The sequence below is a fragment of the Varroa jacobsoni genome, unplaced genomic scaffold (assembly GCF_002532875.2).
Source record: "Varroa jacobsoni isolate VJ856 unplaced genomic scaffold, vjacob_1.0 scaffold_302, whole genome shotgun sequence".
NCBI classification, from domain to species: Eukaryota; Metazoa; Arthropoda; class Arachnida; order Mesostigmata; family Varroidae; genus Varroa; species Varroa jacobsoni.
In genome coordinates, this window is record NW_019213204.1 from 76,068 (window position 1) to 90,696 (window position 14,629).

Below are 14,629 nucleotides of genomic sequence, written 5' to 3' on the forward strand. Positions count from 1 at the left end.
TCTCGCAGAAAATTTTTGGCATTAGTATAATATCAAAATGCGTCGACCTCATGTCGGAAACGAAATGAAGAATGTTCATGTTATCTATAGCCTACATTCTGCTGATCGGTATGTTACCTCTATTCCGCTCACATGACGATTTTCTACTTTGCCAATTGAGTGCCTGTTCGGCAAAAGAAGCCTGTAAACGCTTAATTAAATTGAGTTCAGCAAATCTTCAGCTAGCACATATAAGTTTATTATAGAACTACGAGCCTTGATTTGCTATGGTGGTAGACAGTGGTGCTATGATTCTTTCTTGTTTTGTTACTGGAAGTTTTTTTTGAGGATGACATTGCTATTGGTAAGCTACCCATTCCGTTTTTAGTAATGGGCGATTATGGTCATTGTTCTATGAGTAGTAATTCGGTAGTAAATAGAACTACTAGAAGTGACCGTAGCTTGCCATACAACCTACCGATGACCGAAGACGGTCGACAACGACCCTGAAAAGTGGGGCGGAATATAAGTTAATACCACTGGTGGGTGCAGCAGCGGGATATGTGTAATAACAGTAGCAAACCGAAGTGACGCCAGGGCAATTTTGTGTGCCCGAAATATAATAGCAGCTTGCCATGCATACCCAAACAGCGCAATTCAACAACTTATTGGGACGTATGAGCAGAATGATAAACGATCACCGAATCAGCTGAAGGTATTGCAAATGTCCTATAGAAGCCACTTGTAACGGCCAGGGTCAATTCATCAACTAATCGAGCCCAAATATAGGCACAATTAGATTAATACCTATGCGACGATCTGAGAAGTGGCTACCGGAGTTTTTGTTTTCCTATGCTCCGCTGACTATAGCGTAAGTAAATATATACCTACAAGAACGTTGGTAGATATGTAATCTGCGCTGTTATAGACCTGAAATATCCCGGTATCGAATACAGTTTACTGCAGACCGACGATTGGCCTGTGTGGTCCGTGCGAGTCTAGTTACTCTATGTAGGCCGCCGCTTTCTGTAGGAATCAATAAGACCAAAAAAACTCATTCCTCATGCCTAAATCCAAAATGCCGAGAGCGGGAAAAATAGGCGGAAATCAAGGTGGTTGTTTTGGTCTAGAAATTTCCAACGGAAAGAGTATATTGGAGTATAAAGCTAAACTGAACAAGATTTTACTTAGACACTAAAATGTAGGTTAAAGCTTAAAAGGAAACGGTGCACACGTGTATCCGTAACAAATGAAAATATTAAGCTTTTATTGGATTTCGACACACGCAAATAGAACACCCTACGCCTCATCTGCGCAGAGAAGATGTTCTGCAACTGCCCGTGTACCTCATCGGAAGTAATCCTTTTTGCTTGTCACTAGCTGATCGTCTGCTCAACCTAACAACGTATTATACATAATTGGCAGAGGATACGGCATAGATTTGATATGAGCCAAATGCTAATAGTGCATTGTTGCCCTTTCCTACTGCTAGTTTTTACGCCAATACGGCGTCGACCTCCTTCTCTTGGTGTCTAGTAGAACCAAAAATTTCCTTTCGTTTTATTTACGTTTTTGCTAGAGTAGTCTGGCAGTTCCTGTTTGCCCGGTATCCTTGTCTTTCCTATCGAAAATCTTAGTAGGCCTGTTGTGCTTCGTTGGAACCGATAATCACGAAAAAGGACACAACAAAGGACGTGAAACGGCGTCCATGTTTGGTGTCGCAACTTTCCTTAACTCAAGGCCAATGAGTTAATCTATTTTGAGAAAAAAAAAACTAATTATTATCGCAAAAACATTCTATTACGAGTGAACAAAAATTAGGTCTAAAGGATAGTCGAAGAACCAGCACTATCGCGAATAGGAATTCGACCCCTCTGTCTCCCGCCCTCTTTTTTCACACTTGGGAATTTAATCCGTAGGGAACCGCTGACCGAGAGAAAACGAAATGCTTCTGCCTCGAAAGCTTCAGGGTAAGCTGTGCACTATGGTTGTACTTTTTGCATACTCTACGCACCGTCATACATTGGAAAGGCAGGGCGAAAATCTACCGAACGGTAAACTAAAAGATACAAACAAAGTGATCATTGCTATGGCAATCGGCAAAAATCGGACGAAGTCCGTTAATTTATTGCATTGGTGTTGCATACGATAAAAAATCTATCTGCACTTCTGCACTTTTGATGCCCGGCGGAAGCACAAAAGCGCCCGTTCAGAAGGCGACAGCGCGATCTATGCGAGAGAATGCCACACAGAAATTTCTGTAAAAACAAACAGCTCTACCCTTTTATCGTAGCTACGATGAAAAAATAGCTACTGGCTACTTCGTGAATTAAAATTTGAAATTGGGCGGGACACAGTGCTACGGTTATTAGCGAACTATTTGCTTAGTAGAAATCTAGTCGTTAAACTGAATGAACGTATTCATATTTGCGGTGATAAAAAATGTTTTCTATTTTTATGCAAATATTTCGTATCATGGATGTTCCTGTACAATAGGCTGAAGCCGGCCTTGCAATTATTCCATAACATCCAGGTTGTTGTAGGCTGCTAGGCGGAGGTAATTTACGTCGACCCAACTTTTGTTCCACGGCCCTTGCGATTAAATAAACATCAATAAGATTATCCAAATCAAGTATAACATCAGCAAGCTGTCGCTAATTGGTTTCTAATCTCACTTATGATCACCGGACGAATTTAATCGTAACAAATGGCATCTGGAACATTAGAGGGCGAAACAAAAATGGAAGAGGAAAGAGCCGACTGATGCGGAAGATTGCGGGGTTTGGCCACTGCCTTGACGATTCCGTACAACGGAAAAAAAATTAAGCAGGCAATAGTTGTCGGAGTATCCTTAACTCTGTCCAACGCCTAACGCGAGCCGCTTAATTTTCTTGAACACGGCGCGTTTTCTGCAACATTCAGCTTACAGTCACCTTTTCACTAGGGCAAGGAAAACTAAATGAAGGGAGAAAATGGGGAGACGAGCACGGGAATTAATACACACTACAGAACTCAATGGGTTATGGTGGCCGCAATTCCCGAAATGTTCCTTCTTGTTGCATAGCGATGATCCCAGATGCATTCCAATGCAGTGTAATATATACCTACACTCCCTAAATACGACATCATTGTCCTTTTTTCCTACTCTTTTTTAATTTTTATTCAGCATTATCATTAACCTAAGCAGTGGCATGACAATAGCGCGTCGCTTGTTGGCAAACAAAAACTAATCCATGTTTCTTTTAATGCACGCGCGCGTGTGTGTGTGCGTGTGCATCTTTTTCTTCCCCTCCCTTTCTCTACCCCCTCTCTTCCTGTATTTGTGTTTTTCTCTCGATCAATAAATGATCATTTCAGGTAAGAGGGGCATTATCGGGGCGAGCCAACGGTTCACGTTGGATTCAACGATCTGCGACCCACGTTCGCAATCCTTCGAGTGCTGTTCCCCCTGCGTTACGGAAGCATCCTGAGCTTTCGTCTCTTTCACCTAACCGCATGGCGTCACCCTCGCAATTGGACGCGGGCTCTGCTTCGCAGCGTTCTCCTAACCAGGATTATCTTCCCACTTCAACTCCTCCAACCTCTCCTTTAGAATCATCTCCCCCCTCTCAGACTAACTCTAACTCGGGTGCGGGTAAACGATTCTTGCTCGACGATGTCGAAATGAACGTGCTCGAGACGCTGGCCAAAGAGAATCCCGACTTACTGACCCACGGTGTAAATCTCGACATCGAGGAAACGATCACATGCTCCCCAGAAGACGACACACCGCCTGGTCTACACGAGTCTGATATGATGTCGCCATCAAGTGAACAAACTGGCTCGGGTCTAAACTCCGAACGCAACTCTGTCCCAAACGTTGAAATTTTTGTCGTAGCTGATTCTGCCGAGTCCAAAAGACGTACAGACAGTTTAGTCGAACTGGGAGAGAACATCGTTGCTGAGGCTGTCCAGCTAGCGAAGTCCACAGTTGAAGATATGCTTCTGCGCACGCAGGAAGAGAAGCTCGCGGCAGCACAACAGCATATGAACAAGGGTGACGTGAATAATCAAGCAGAAACGGTCACGCCTGATAAGGCACGTATTTCCCCTAACAGCGGGGACAACGGCGAGACTATGATCAATAAAGCCGAGGAGCAGAAACAGACGTCGGAGCTGTTAGACTCGCTAATGAAGACACCGCGGCCGGCAGCCCGTACCTCGCTTGCCGGTGAGGACGCCGATAGTTTGTCGGAAGAGCCCGACAACAACGAGCCCGACTCGGAACAGATGCTTGACGACGCTTCGCTTTCACTTCATGGGCACGAGGAGCCTGAGACGGTGAGTGAAGAGTCTTCCTCCTGTTTGGAGCCGGTGCGCGTGCAGGGTGCAAAGAGTCCTACACTCGAAGACATACCCGACTTGCCAGATGACCAGGAAAAAAAGGCCAAACTCAGAAGTAAAGCGCGCAAAGATGTTATCGAAGAGGTGATCGATGAAGATGATGACGATGACGACGAGAGCCAGAACTCCGACACGGAGTCGCATTCGCCATCACCCCTAGATAACTACGTAAGTCCGCCGGAAGCAAAGAATGATGTCTCTCTCTACAAATCGCAAATACCCTCTTCCTCAAACGCAGGGCGTCCGGTTCTGCAACGTTTTATTGAACTTGCCTTCGGTTAATTCGCGTCTGATTATATTGTTCCAACGTTGATAGTAACATTTTTTTCTGGAACAAGAACAAAGGAAGCACCCATAGTGCCGAAGGCGGGATTTTTCAAAACGGCATCATATAATGTTATATTTTGATGTGTGAATTCTAACTAGATATAAAAGAGAAAAGCGAGCATAAGAATAAACGCTACCCTTGGATAAGGAAGAATTTGTTGGCTAGTGATAACGCGCTCTGTTTAACAGCTGATCATATAGTGCTAAGGCTTCTACGACATAATCGCCGTATAGTGTATTCTTCAGCTACGTCCGAAATACTTTCGCCACCTACGAACGCCGTGGAGTCATGCCAGGGGTCAACTGTGTAGCCAAACTGTGTTGCTCGTCGAACCTGGGTGTTTACTTATGACAAGTTTTCCCGCCCTATAACGACTGCTACCTGCCTGAACTCGTAACTGGTCACTTAATGATGAATGAGCTTGTTTTAAGGGGCAGCCTTCATGAACATGAAGCTTGCGTAACTTTTCTCGGCATGTTCTTTCGACAGGATTTGTGTATGGCTCTTGTCGATGCAACTTATTAATCTGAACCTTATATTCTGCCAGGGTTCTCTTGGTTGTCTGGGGATCTGTCCTAATATATATATCATACGCCTGAAATTTATTCAGAGTAAAGTGACCTAGCGGTTTTAGGTCACAAGTTTTATTATGATAGATAGATAGATAGATAGATAGATAGATAGGATTCGATGGCGAAAATAAAACAAACCACGACACAAGCTTACACAGGAATAAACAGTTTAATAGCTACATGCTACCCACAGACACTTATGCGACTTGGCTTAGGGGCTTTTCTATCAGATATTACAGCCACGGGTCAGAATTGTATTGCCATGTTTACACTTACTAAAAATATTTAATTAATAATAATTACAGCGCCGCAGCCGAACGGTTGTTCGTAAGGTGAAAAAGGTTGAGGCAACCGTTATACATTCGGAGTCAACGATGACAACTGGAAAACAGGAAAAGTTACAGTCTTCAGCCACTTCCTCCAATGTAAGTTTCTTCATACAATAGATAAGATTAATATTAACGTGTTTACTTAGAGCTATTGCGAAATTAACACAATCACATTAATTAACATGAGCGCTGATGCGGTATAAATGAATCATTCAGGTATTGGTGTATATGAATAATGTACAGTTAAAGACAAACATCTGGCTTTTACAATTAAGCCTTTTACACAAATGAAGATATCATGTCCAAAATGTCTAAGAAGCTTGCTTCACCTGCTTCAAACTGTTGGGTTAGTAGAGTGGACCATTTTTTTATTTTGGGTGAATTCGACGATTAGCATCAAATTATCCATGCTCATATACTCGGGACAATCGTAAGGAGTTAAACAATATCACGCATCTTCAGTTGCCGTCAGAGCCTTTTTGTAATTAACAGATTTTCTTGCCTACTTCTCCCAGACGAAATTCTTGAAATATCTAGGAGGGCCATCGGCTAACAGTACTGTTACAAACAATAAAATATAGGAATCCTAGCCTGTATATGAACTCCTGTATGGCAAGTCAAGTACCTCGCAGATGTGGCTAAGTGCCCCTGTGACTTCTTCTAGGGATTTTTGCTCTCAGCTTTTGTTAAAGCCGAGAAAAAACGAGCTGATTGCCGGAACACGGTCTCGGAATAGTCACTCACTCGTACGGTAGTTAACAATAAAAGTGTAAAACGTTTACTAAACATGTTCTTTACTGGCCGTCGTTACTTATCCTGTCAGAAGTAAATCGTTGAGCGAAACAAGGAACGTTTCGAAAACGCACAATGTCAACTCCGCCGATGGTTAATAACAATTACTACTCCGAACAACGGATTTTGAAGCCGTGTGCGTAAATAACAAAAAATGGTCACCATTGCTAGCCGTTGTCAACATCTAGGCGATCGACAAACTAGCCGTCTGCGTGCTTGGTCGCACGAGCCTCTGTGCCCCCGCTACACACGAGTAGCGGTGCGGGTTTAAGTGATATTTATGGTTACCTCCGTCCGATTCAATGGAGAACGTAGCCGTCTCTCCATCGACTGATCGACTACTACCAGTAGAGTTAAAGCGAAGTCAAGAAGTTTTTCATCTCGTCGAGCTTTATACTATTTGCTGCATCAAACAACGACAGCAGACTTGAGCGGCGGCAATTTACGAGGAAAGTTTCTATTTTTTCTGGCGATTAGAAGAAGGGATCTGTCTGTCTGCTGCCAGCCCTTCTAGTCAATAGATCTCCCATTGCATCATGTTGGCCGTTCCGGCCTCGGCGTTGATCGGTACTTTTACGTACCGCGGCTAGAATATACATACTATTTGATTGAAGGCCCATTATCGACAGGTAAATCGATTGACAAGAAGATAGAAGGATATATTCGCTCAATGTTTTATATATATCCGCAGATAACGACCCTAGATACCACCTGTAATATTGAACCCCCATCGGTTGAGTGCCCAACAAATTTCATTCAGGTGTGTCTTTGTAACTCTACATCCATACGCAGATGTGTACGTACGCATTCAGCCACGCGTCTTTATGCTGGCTTTTGTGTCGTATTGTAAATTTGGAGAAGGTGTGGCAAAGCTGAGCTATATTTCTATTCTGTTCTAAAATCCTGAGCTATTCTGAGACCCTGTACATATTAAGCATCGCCGGCTATCCGCGTGATCTGTTGGCACCTAAAGCCAGAAAAAAGAACGCCTAGAAGCAAGATTAAATTCTCACTCACGTCGTCTCGAGTGACTGGCCTGATAAGAATCCAGTTCAGATCCGTCAGAGCAGAAAATATTATTCGTCACTAGTCCAATTCTTAATTTAATTTTTACAGCTATTAACAATGGAGCTGTATCTTAGCGTTGGTGGGTTAAAGTAAGGCCAAATAATAGGCTGCCGGTGAAGTAACTTTTTAGTTTTATAGTTACAAATCAAGTTCCAATAGCTGCAACACGATCACGGCTCGAGGATAAAAAGTGACGATGAGAAGATCTTATGCCGGCTTCCATACACATTAGTTGCATTGGCTATGAGCAGTACTCGAATGAGAGTATCAAACAAATGGATATGGATATAATAATAACAAGTATAACAAGGTAGTGCGGTAACACCCATAACACCGCTTTTAACATAACAACGTTCCGTTAAGGACGCGTAAAGCCTATTGACATCATGGAGCAGACAGAACGCAACAGTGACACTACAACATCTCGTTACTGCAGTGGAACTAGCCATAAAACAATTACTTCAACAATATTTGCTCCGTATTGTCTATGGGATTCCTCTTCTAAAATAATTTTTCATAAAGTTTTAAAATAAATATCGGTCCGGATTCCACTGATAAAGATGTATCGATAAGCAGGCGACGATCAGCCTGCGAAGACTGCTTCCTCACGAAGGATTTAGATATTGTGATAAGGCGCTAGTTGTTGCTGGTTACAAATACTGGTTATGTAAATAAGTCTACCGGTTGATCTTCAAATGGGCAATATGCTGTCAGTCGATACTGATTGCGGGAACAAATCAAATTATTTGACATTATTTTAGAAGACCATTCAACATCAAAAGCATCCGATAATCTATGCACTTTTGCAAACAAAGGTGTAGTATTATTTCTAAAGCTTTTGCTCAGCGTAATAGGCCATAGAAGCACTGTAATGTTGCAAGTTTGGATTTGCGCGACGGCCACTAGGACCTGTTAGTGGTAACGAAGTTCCGCAACTCGTCGTTTCCAACTCGTTTGAGAATGGCAGATGTAATAAGCCCTCTTGCTGGGTTAAGCTGTTATCAAAGGATGCCCACCTTACCACCAGCCTGCTCAGAAGGAGGATTCGCCTTATCCCACACCTTAGGACGCCAATTTACCGCTGGCGTTCAGCATAGAAAATGCTTATCGAACACCCGGCCTGTTCGTAGCCCTTAAACAACATCGAATAACATGGCCCATGCCCATGGAGATCTGCATGTCTAATGGATGCAATCGGTACATTTCAGAGTACCCCTTGAGAAGTTGAATCACACAGGGATGCATATTGCGTAATTGAAGGCAGGGGCAGTAAATTAAACGAATTATGATATTCAGGTAGTACAGTATGTAAATTCTTACAGACAAAGCCAGCAGGCCAAAAAAGTCGCAATGTTTTAATAGGCTATCGAAGATAATCGGCTTTTAATTTTCATGAATATACTTATGTTGTCACTAGCGAAAATCGCCTATTGATCGCCTCTTAGGCAGAAAATAGCTAGTCCTCAATAATCGTTTTCCGCAGAAAAACTGTAGAACCAATCTTTTCAGCAATTTTGCATTGAACCACAAACCTGTCAAACCGTTTCGTTACTTTATCATGGTGTCATTCATCTAAAACATACTATAATTTTTGTTTTCCCTTTCACTGTCGTCCTTTCAAATGTGACAGACTTGTTCATCTCCATCAGTTACGTCATAATGACTGTGTCACTGTGTTGGCAAAATCGATCGATTTATCCTAGTTATACGAAAGCTTGCACGAAGGGTTACAAGTTGTCGAGCTATAGTACAGGTGCATCTACTGCTAGACTACGTTGCCCTTTATTTTTACCCAACCTTTTTGCTAACTCAGAAGAAGCCTGTGCTTTTTTTTAGGGTACAAAGCCAATAATGACCCGAGCATGTATCATTTGATATCATGATTGTTTGGCCGAGTGACATAGCTGACCCCCTATGGCCACATCGCCTGACTTACTTGTCAATGCATATGGCATTTTCCGTACCAAAATTTTCTTGACAGTATGGTCGACTAAATAACTACAGTGGCTGTTGTAGCACCTGTGCTTCAACGGCCTTATATATTCTTCATATTTCTCGATACTGAAGTTGTTAGGGAAGTTCTCCGCTAACCGGAACGTAGTGCCTTATTAAAACCTGTTCAGGGGCGAGGCCAGCCATACTGTGACTTTGGCTGATTATTTCCCCCTATTTACTTGTCTTGCGTCCTCTTTTTTCCTCTAGTCAGCACAAGTCAACTACCTGCCGTCGCACAATTTGTCTTTTTTCTCTGCTTATTCGTTGCTTTGAGGGTCCTCCATTTCTTGCAAATATATTCTGGTAAGCTCGCCTGCTAGCTAGATTCCTGTTTGTACGAACGCGCTTATTCACGATCTGTATGTGAATCTGTACGAATGCATGCATTTGTTGAATTACTCAACCTACTGGAAGGACCGGCAGGCCTCTTCTAGTATTCAGGCCTGCATACAGTCCTAAATAATGATGACGACCTAACAACTTCAGAAAACAAAAAAATTAGAGAGAATTTACTCATTTTATGTGCATGTAATACTGAACAACATCAAAACTGCGCGGTTCAGCCAAGGGGCTGTTGAGTCGTCACAATGAATGAAGGAAAGATTGTGACAGGATTTACGTAAATATTAAGGAGCTTATACATGACACGTGTATAAACCGATGCAAATATCACCCTGTGTGCCTATAGACTAAGGGTTACAATGCAACAGTGTAATGTAATATAATGTACATTGGGGTAGATACCTGAAGAATTCTGGTTGATCCTTACATACATAGAATTTGTTTTGTTTTAATAACAATAATATAATAATTATATATATATATATATATAGAAACACAATTCGTTCATAGCTTCTTATTTTTGCATTTACGCTCTTGGGACTCACCATGAAAAATAATTGTACACAAAATCTGTCAACTGCTTCTCTAAAATAGATTATGTATGCAGTCGTTTGAAAATAAATGAATTTATAAAAAAAAAAATATACTAGTTTATTAGGTATCAAGTGCCTAGAGTGCTTCAGCTGCTTTATATATATATGTAGCTCGTATTAAAACTTTGCAGTTCGTGCTGTAAACGGAATCTTAGTCATTTTATATAGCATGGTAACCTAACTATCCAACTTAGGAAACGTTTTTCCTTATACGAGAAAACATCATTTTTCCCTATCACGTATCATGGCTTTTTGCCAACATCTTCTGCTGCTTGCTTCATGTAAATTGACAACTGATGAAAATCCCAATGGGTTGGGTAAAGAGTTGCTCTTCAAAAACGATGTCGAGCCCGAAACGAGGAATAAACGCAGCCCTAATCCGCACGTAACAGATCAACCCAACGGAGAGGGTAACATCTCTCCCGCCTGTTTTGTTGTGTCTGTGTATTATGGTAACAGTTGGTTTCACGGGTGAAATTATACTTTACTATTAAACTGAATTATATTATTGTCCAAGGCTTACTGTATTTTCCTATACGGATTATACATAAAATAGAGCGTAACACGTGTAGTGATCATGGACCATATAGGGGCTATACAAAGTCTTTCTAAAGCTTTGTCTTGTTCAGTCGTTCAGTCTTACTTTCGGTTGTGTTTTCCTTTTTTTTTTTTTAATAATCATCACCTGCACTTCAGTTGAGCTGTGCTTCATTCCTTGATAGCTTCAACTGTCAGTTTGCACGTGTCCTGGGCACCTACCGCTACATTTTCTGGGAGAGGCGCAGTTTCCACGTGTTTCGCGATTGCTTTCTTGTGGTAATGCTTTTCTGGCTTTCCTTTGAACCTTGCTATTCGGCTTTCCGACCCGTTTCGGATATTGCCCATCGCTTGCCCACGTAGTTTACATGTATTGAGAATGTCCTCAAGCTCGATCTGTACCGTAGCGAATTTCTATCGATAAAAACTAGATAATTACAAAAAAAATGTTGACTTTAGTAGTAAGGGTGACACTAGTTAAATTTCGACCATAATAATGTGCCATATTGGTGATAAAACGTCATATAAAATTACTCTATAGCTATTAACAGGCGATTCGCGACAAGTTCATTTTTCAAACTTGACAAAAAAAATTCACCTTTGTTCTAAATCTTGCATTCGCTTATATATATATATATATAAGTTTAGAGATATATAAGTCTAGAGACTATTTTATAGCTATTCTTGACAGCTATTTTATAGCTCGCAAGTTCTACCCGACTGTTCATTCTGTGACATGCCAACTTTTTTTCTCGAAAGTTAAAAGAAAGAAGAAAACGCAAAAAAGTTGCCGACTTTTCATAGGCGTTTAGATTCATAGTGCACCATATAATAGCACGCGAGCAGCTTTCCCTCAATAGTGGTTACCTATATATACTGAGTATTCGCGCGCTTATATATTGGTTTTACACTCCTCGCGCGTCTCTTGCCAGATTTAGATTTACCTTTACTTGTATACTGTGATCAGTATAGAATCTCCCTTTGATTACTTCCTGCTTGTGTCAATCCCTAAATACTTTCGTTCGTATACTCTTTCCGCTGCCTGCTTGATGTCTTTCCAAATAAGCGAAATAATAAACTTTTCGACAATCGTTTACGAGGTCGATTCCTCATGCCTTTTAATGTTTTGTCAGGTTGTTACGTGTACTACCCACTTCATTAAAGTTGGTTAACGTCTATCTCGTACTCCGTATATTTGTCTGTGCACCCGGATGGGCAGCGGGGTACACTGATAAGGGAACCAGACTACAGCTACGAATCGCGCCATGCAACTATTGAATCCAATCGAGGACGGTAGTGTTGGCCGTTTCTAAACGCGAGTCCTGTCTAAATTAACTGTATTTTATCGTTCTACATCCTACTATGCTTATTGATTATTGTTGATCAATCTTTCAAGATTTCAATCAATGACCGACGCCGATCTCGTGCGACGGTTCGTTCGTGTATACCTTGGCTGTCTGCTAGTAGAAAATTTGGTTGGGTCGTATTTTTTTCTCGGCCCTCTCTTTCGGCACGTCCATTTTTTTCCAGCGACAACATAGCCGGACCCGTTGTACTAGCGATGATGGCGGCTTTCCGCTGTATCGCTTAAATATATAGCTTCTGCCCTCTGACAGCTTCTGATTGAGCTGTCGTTTGTTCGATTGGAAGGGTCGGATGCCTGATCAGTCACCTCTTCTTTACTGCCAACCTCTCCTTCGCTTTGTTAATACCATGTGCCATTGGCACCAATGCTGTTAGAACTCGGGGTTTATAGTGGCGTCAGCAGAAGCAGGATTTGCACCGGCGGTTTTGCTGGTGGAATCGTCTGCCCATGAAATGGAGGCGTTTCAGCCCTGGTCTGGATTTTCTCTCTGGGGCTTTTCATTATACCCCATTTCACTATTCTGCACGGTACTGCTGCTGTAATTCAAAATGTTCTAGCCCACCAAAAGGCGTATGATTCAGTGTTCGAACAAGCATTTTATCCCGTCTATCGATCTCCTCATAAGAAACGAAGCGATGTCTTTTCTCATGTTGGCTATGTCATGCAGAATTCTATTTCGTGTTCCAAATTCAAAAATTTAGACATTATTGTTTTTGGGATAAGTTGTAAATATGGCGCTGAGCTTGTCGTTAACCTATCATCTATACTAGTTTTGCATTTACGATTTTTGCTGCATCTTTGTGCAGCTTATTCTTTCCTGTATCGTATTTCTGTTCATTTTCTCATTTTTCCACCCAGAGCTACTCCAGATGAACTTTCAAAGGACAAGAAGAATGATGACCTAATCACTACTTCCTAGCTCATTGTCTTTTTCAAATTACGTTGGCTCATCGAAACTAAGGTGAGCTAAATAACAAGCCCTTCACTAATAAGGTTCCCTACAGTGTAAATAGGAACACTATAAAGATATCAACGCGTATTATCAGTTGAAAATATTACAACGGCGCCACATCGTAGATGCTTGACTGCCCGACGAAGGCCGGGCATCAAAAGTAAACCTCTAATCGCGCTACACGCACTAGATTGTGTTAGCGAATCTTACACGAAACGTCCTTATGCTTCTCGAATTGTAATGCATGTTTCTGTGTTGTTTGCTTTATGGGCCCGTGACCCTATCAGTGCTCAATATTTTCTAACTTCCAGGGCCTGACTGTTGCATCCGGCTATTGCAGCATGCTCCTCAAATGCTTTTACCCACTTACCTCGTCATACTTGTCATTTGTCCTTTGCAGAAAGACAGTTATATTACAATTACGGAAAAGGGATTTAGTCGCAATGGGGCACCCTATGCCCCGACGATAACTGGGCTGTCACTCTCCACACTGGTACGAACAGCAGAAAAACGTGCCCCTTACGCAACATTATTGCATAGATTCATAAGAACAACAAGCACGTATGAGTACGATGGAGTGGATTACACGATGAGGTACGCGTGAATGATACAGCTTCAAAGCAACGAATTGGACACCGTTTCCATTATCAGATTGGCGGAGGCATCCGATATTAGATGAAGTCTATCGAAAACTATTTTGATGTCGCTAAGTTTATAAGGACGTCATTTATGTTTTTAGATGTGGCTAAATGATTTCAATTAGTCACACTGTCTTGTACTATGCGGCAAGATCACGAACAGGTCGCATTAATTATCTGGACTCAACTGCTGCGAACATACGTCACTGATTCACTCGATAATTAGATAATGTAAACATTTTATTATCTGCTGATAACCTTTCAAATTGCTTTTTATCAAGATCATACGTGTATTCTGTCTATAAGGCGGAGAGTACACACCAATTCAGTCATTTTACAGTAGTCACATGCTTACTTTCGCTCTTTGTATGGAATCTTAGTGTGGGCGAATACTACTATTCATTTGGCCCAGCAGTTTTCGCTATCTCGCCCATTTTTGCTAGTCCGAATGGGAACTGCTATCTATGCAATAAACCCACACCAAACATTTTCAGTCTAGTTAGGCCGTGGTACTCTGTCATCGCATGTTATTTCCTAACGATAATATCGCTGTCACATCTGTAGAGCAACGCTGGCGCATCAAACCCCTTCGGCCGCTCAGCATTTGTTTTTCTTTTCGTCTCCGTCTCGAAAGAGTGCCCTATTTACAAACTCGTATCGGTGTCCTTTAGCAATTCCTCAACCACCGACGAAACCGTAGCTACCGTTGTAGATTCCACGAAGCGGAATTGCCAGGAAGGGGATGGCCGTGGCGC

At 41.9% G+C, this 14,629-nt stretch overlaps 1 protein-coding gene across 10 annotated transcripts in view; it reads left to right on the plus strand.

The window, feature by feature from the left end:
- Positions 1-14,629, plus strand: part of LOC111259178 (uncharacterized) — a 132,506-nt gene that overhangs the window by 54,751 nt on the left and 63,126 nt on the right. For all 10 annotated transcript variants that reach the window (XR_002679457.2, XM_022830957.2, XM_022830951.2 and 7 more), the window contains exons 3-4: positions 3,337-4,530; positions 5,568-5,687. Coding sequence is in view for 9 of the 10 variants with exons in the window: in XM_022830957.2 (XP_022686692.1) it covers positions 3,337-4,530; positions 5,568-5,687 (1,314 nt within the window). In the remaining variant the exon portion in view is untranslated. The remainder of the gene's footprint in view (positions 1-3,336; positions 4,531-5,567; positions 5,688-14,629) is intronic.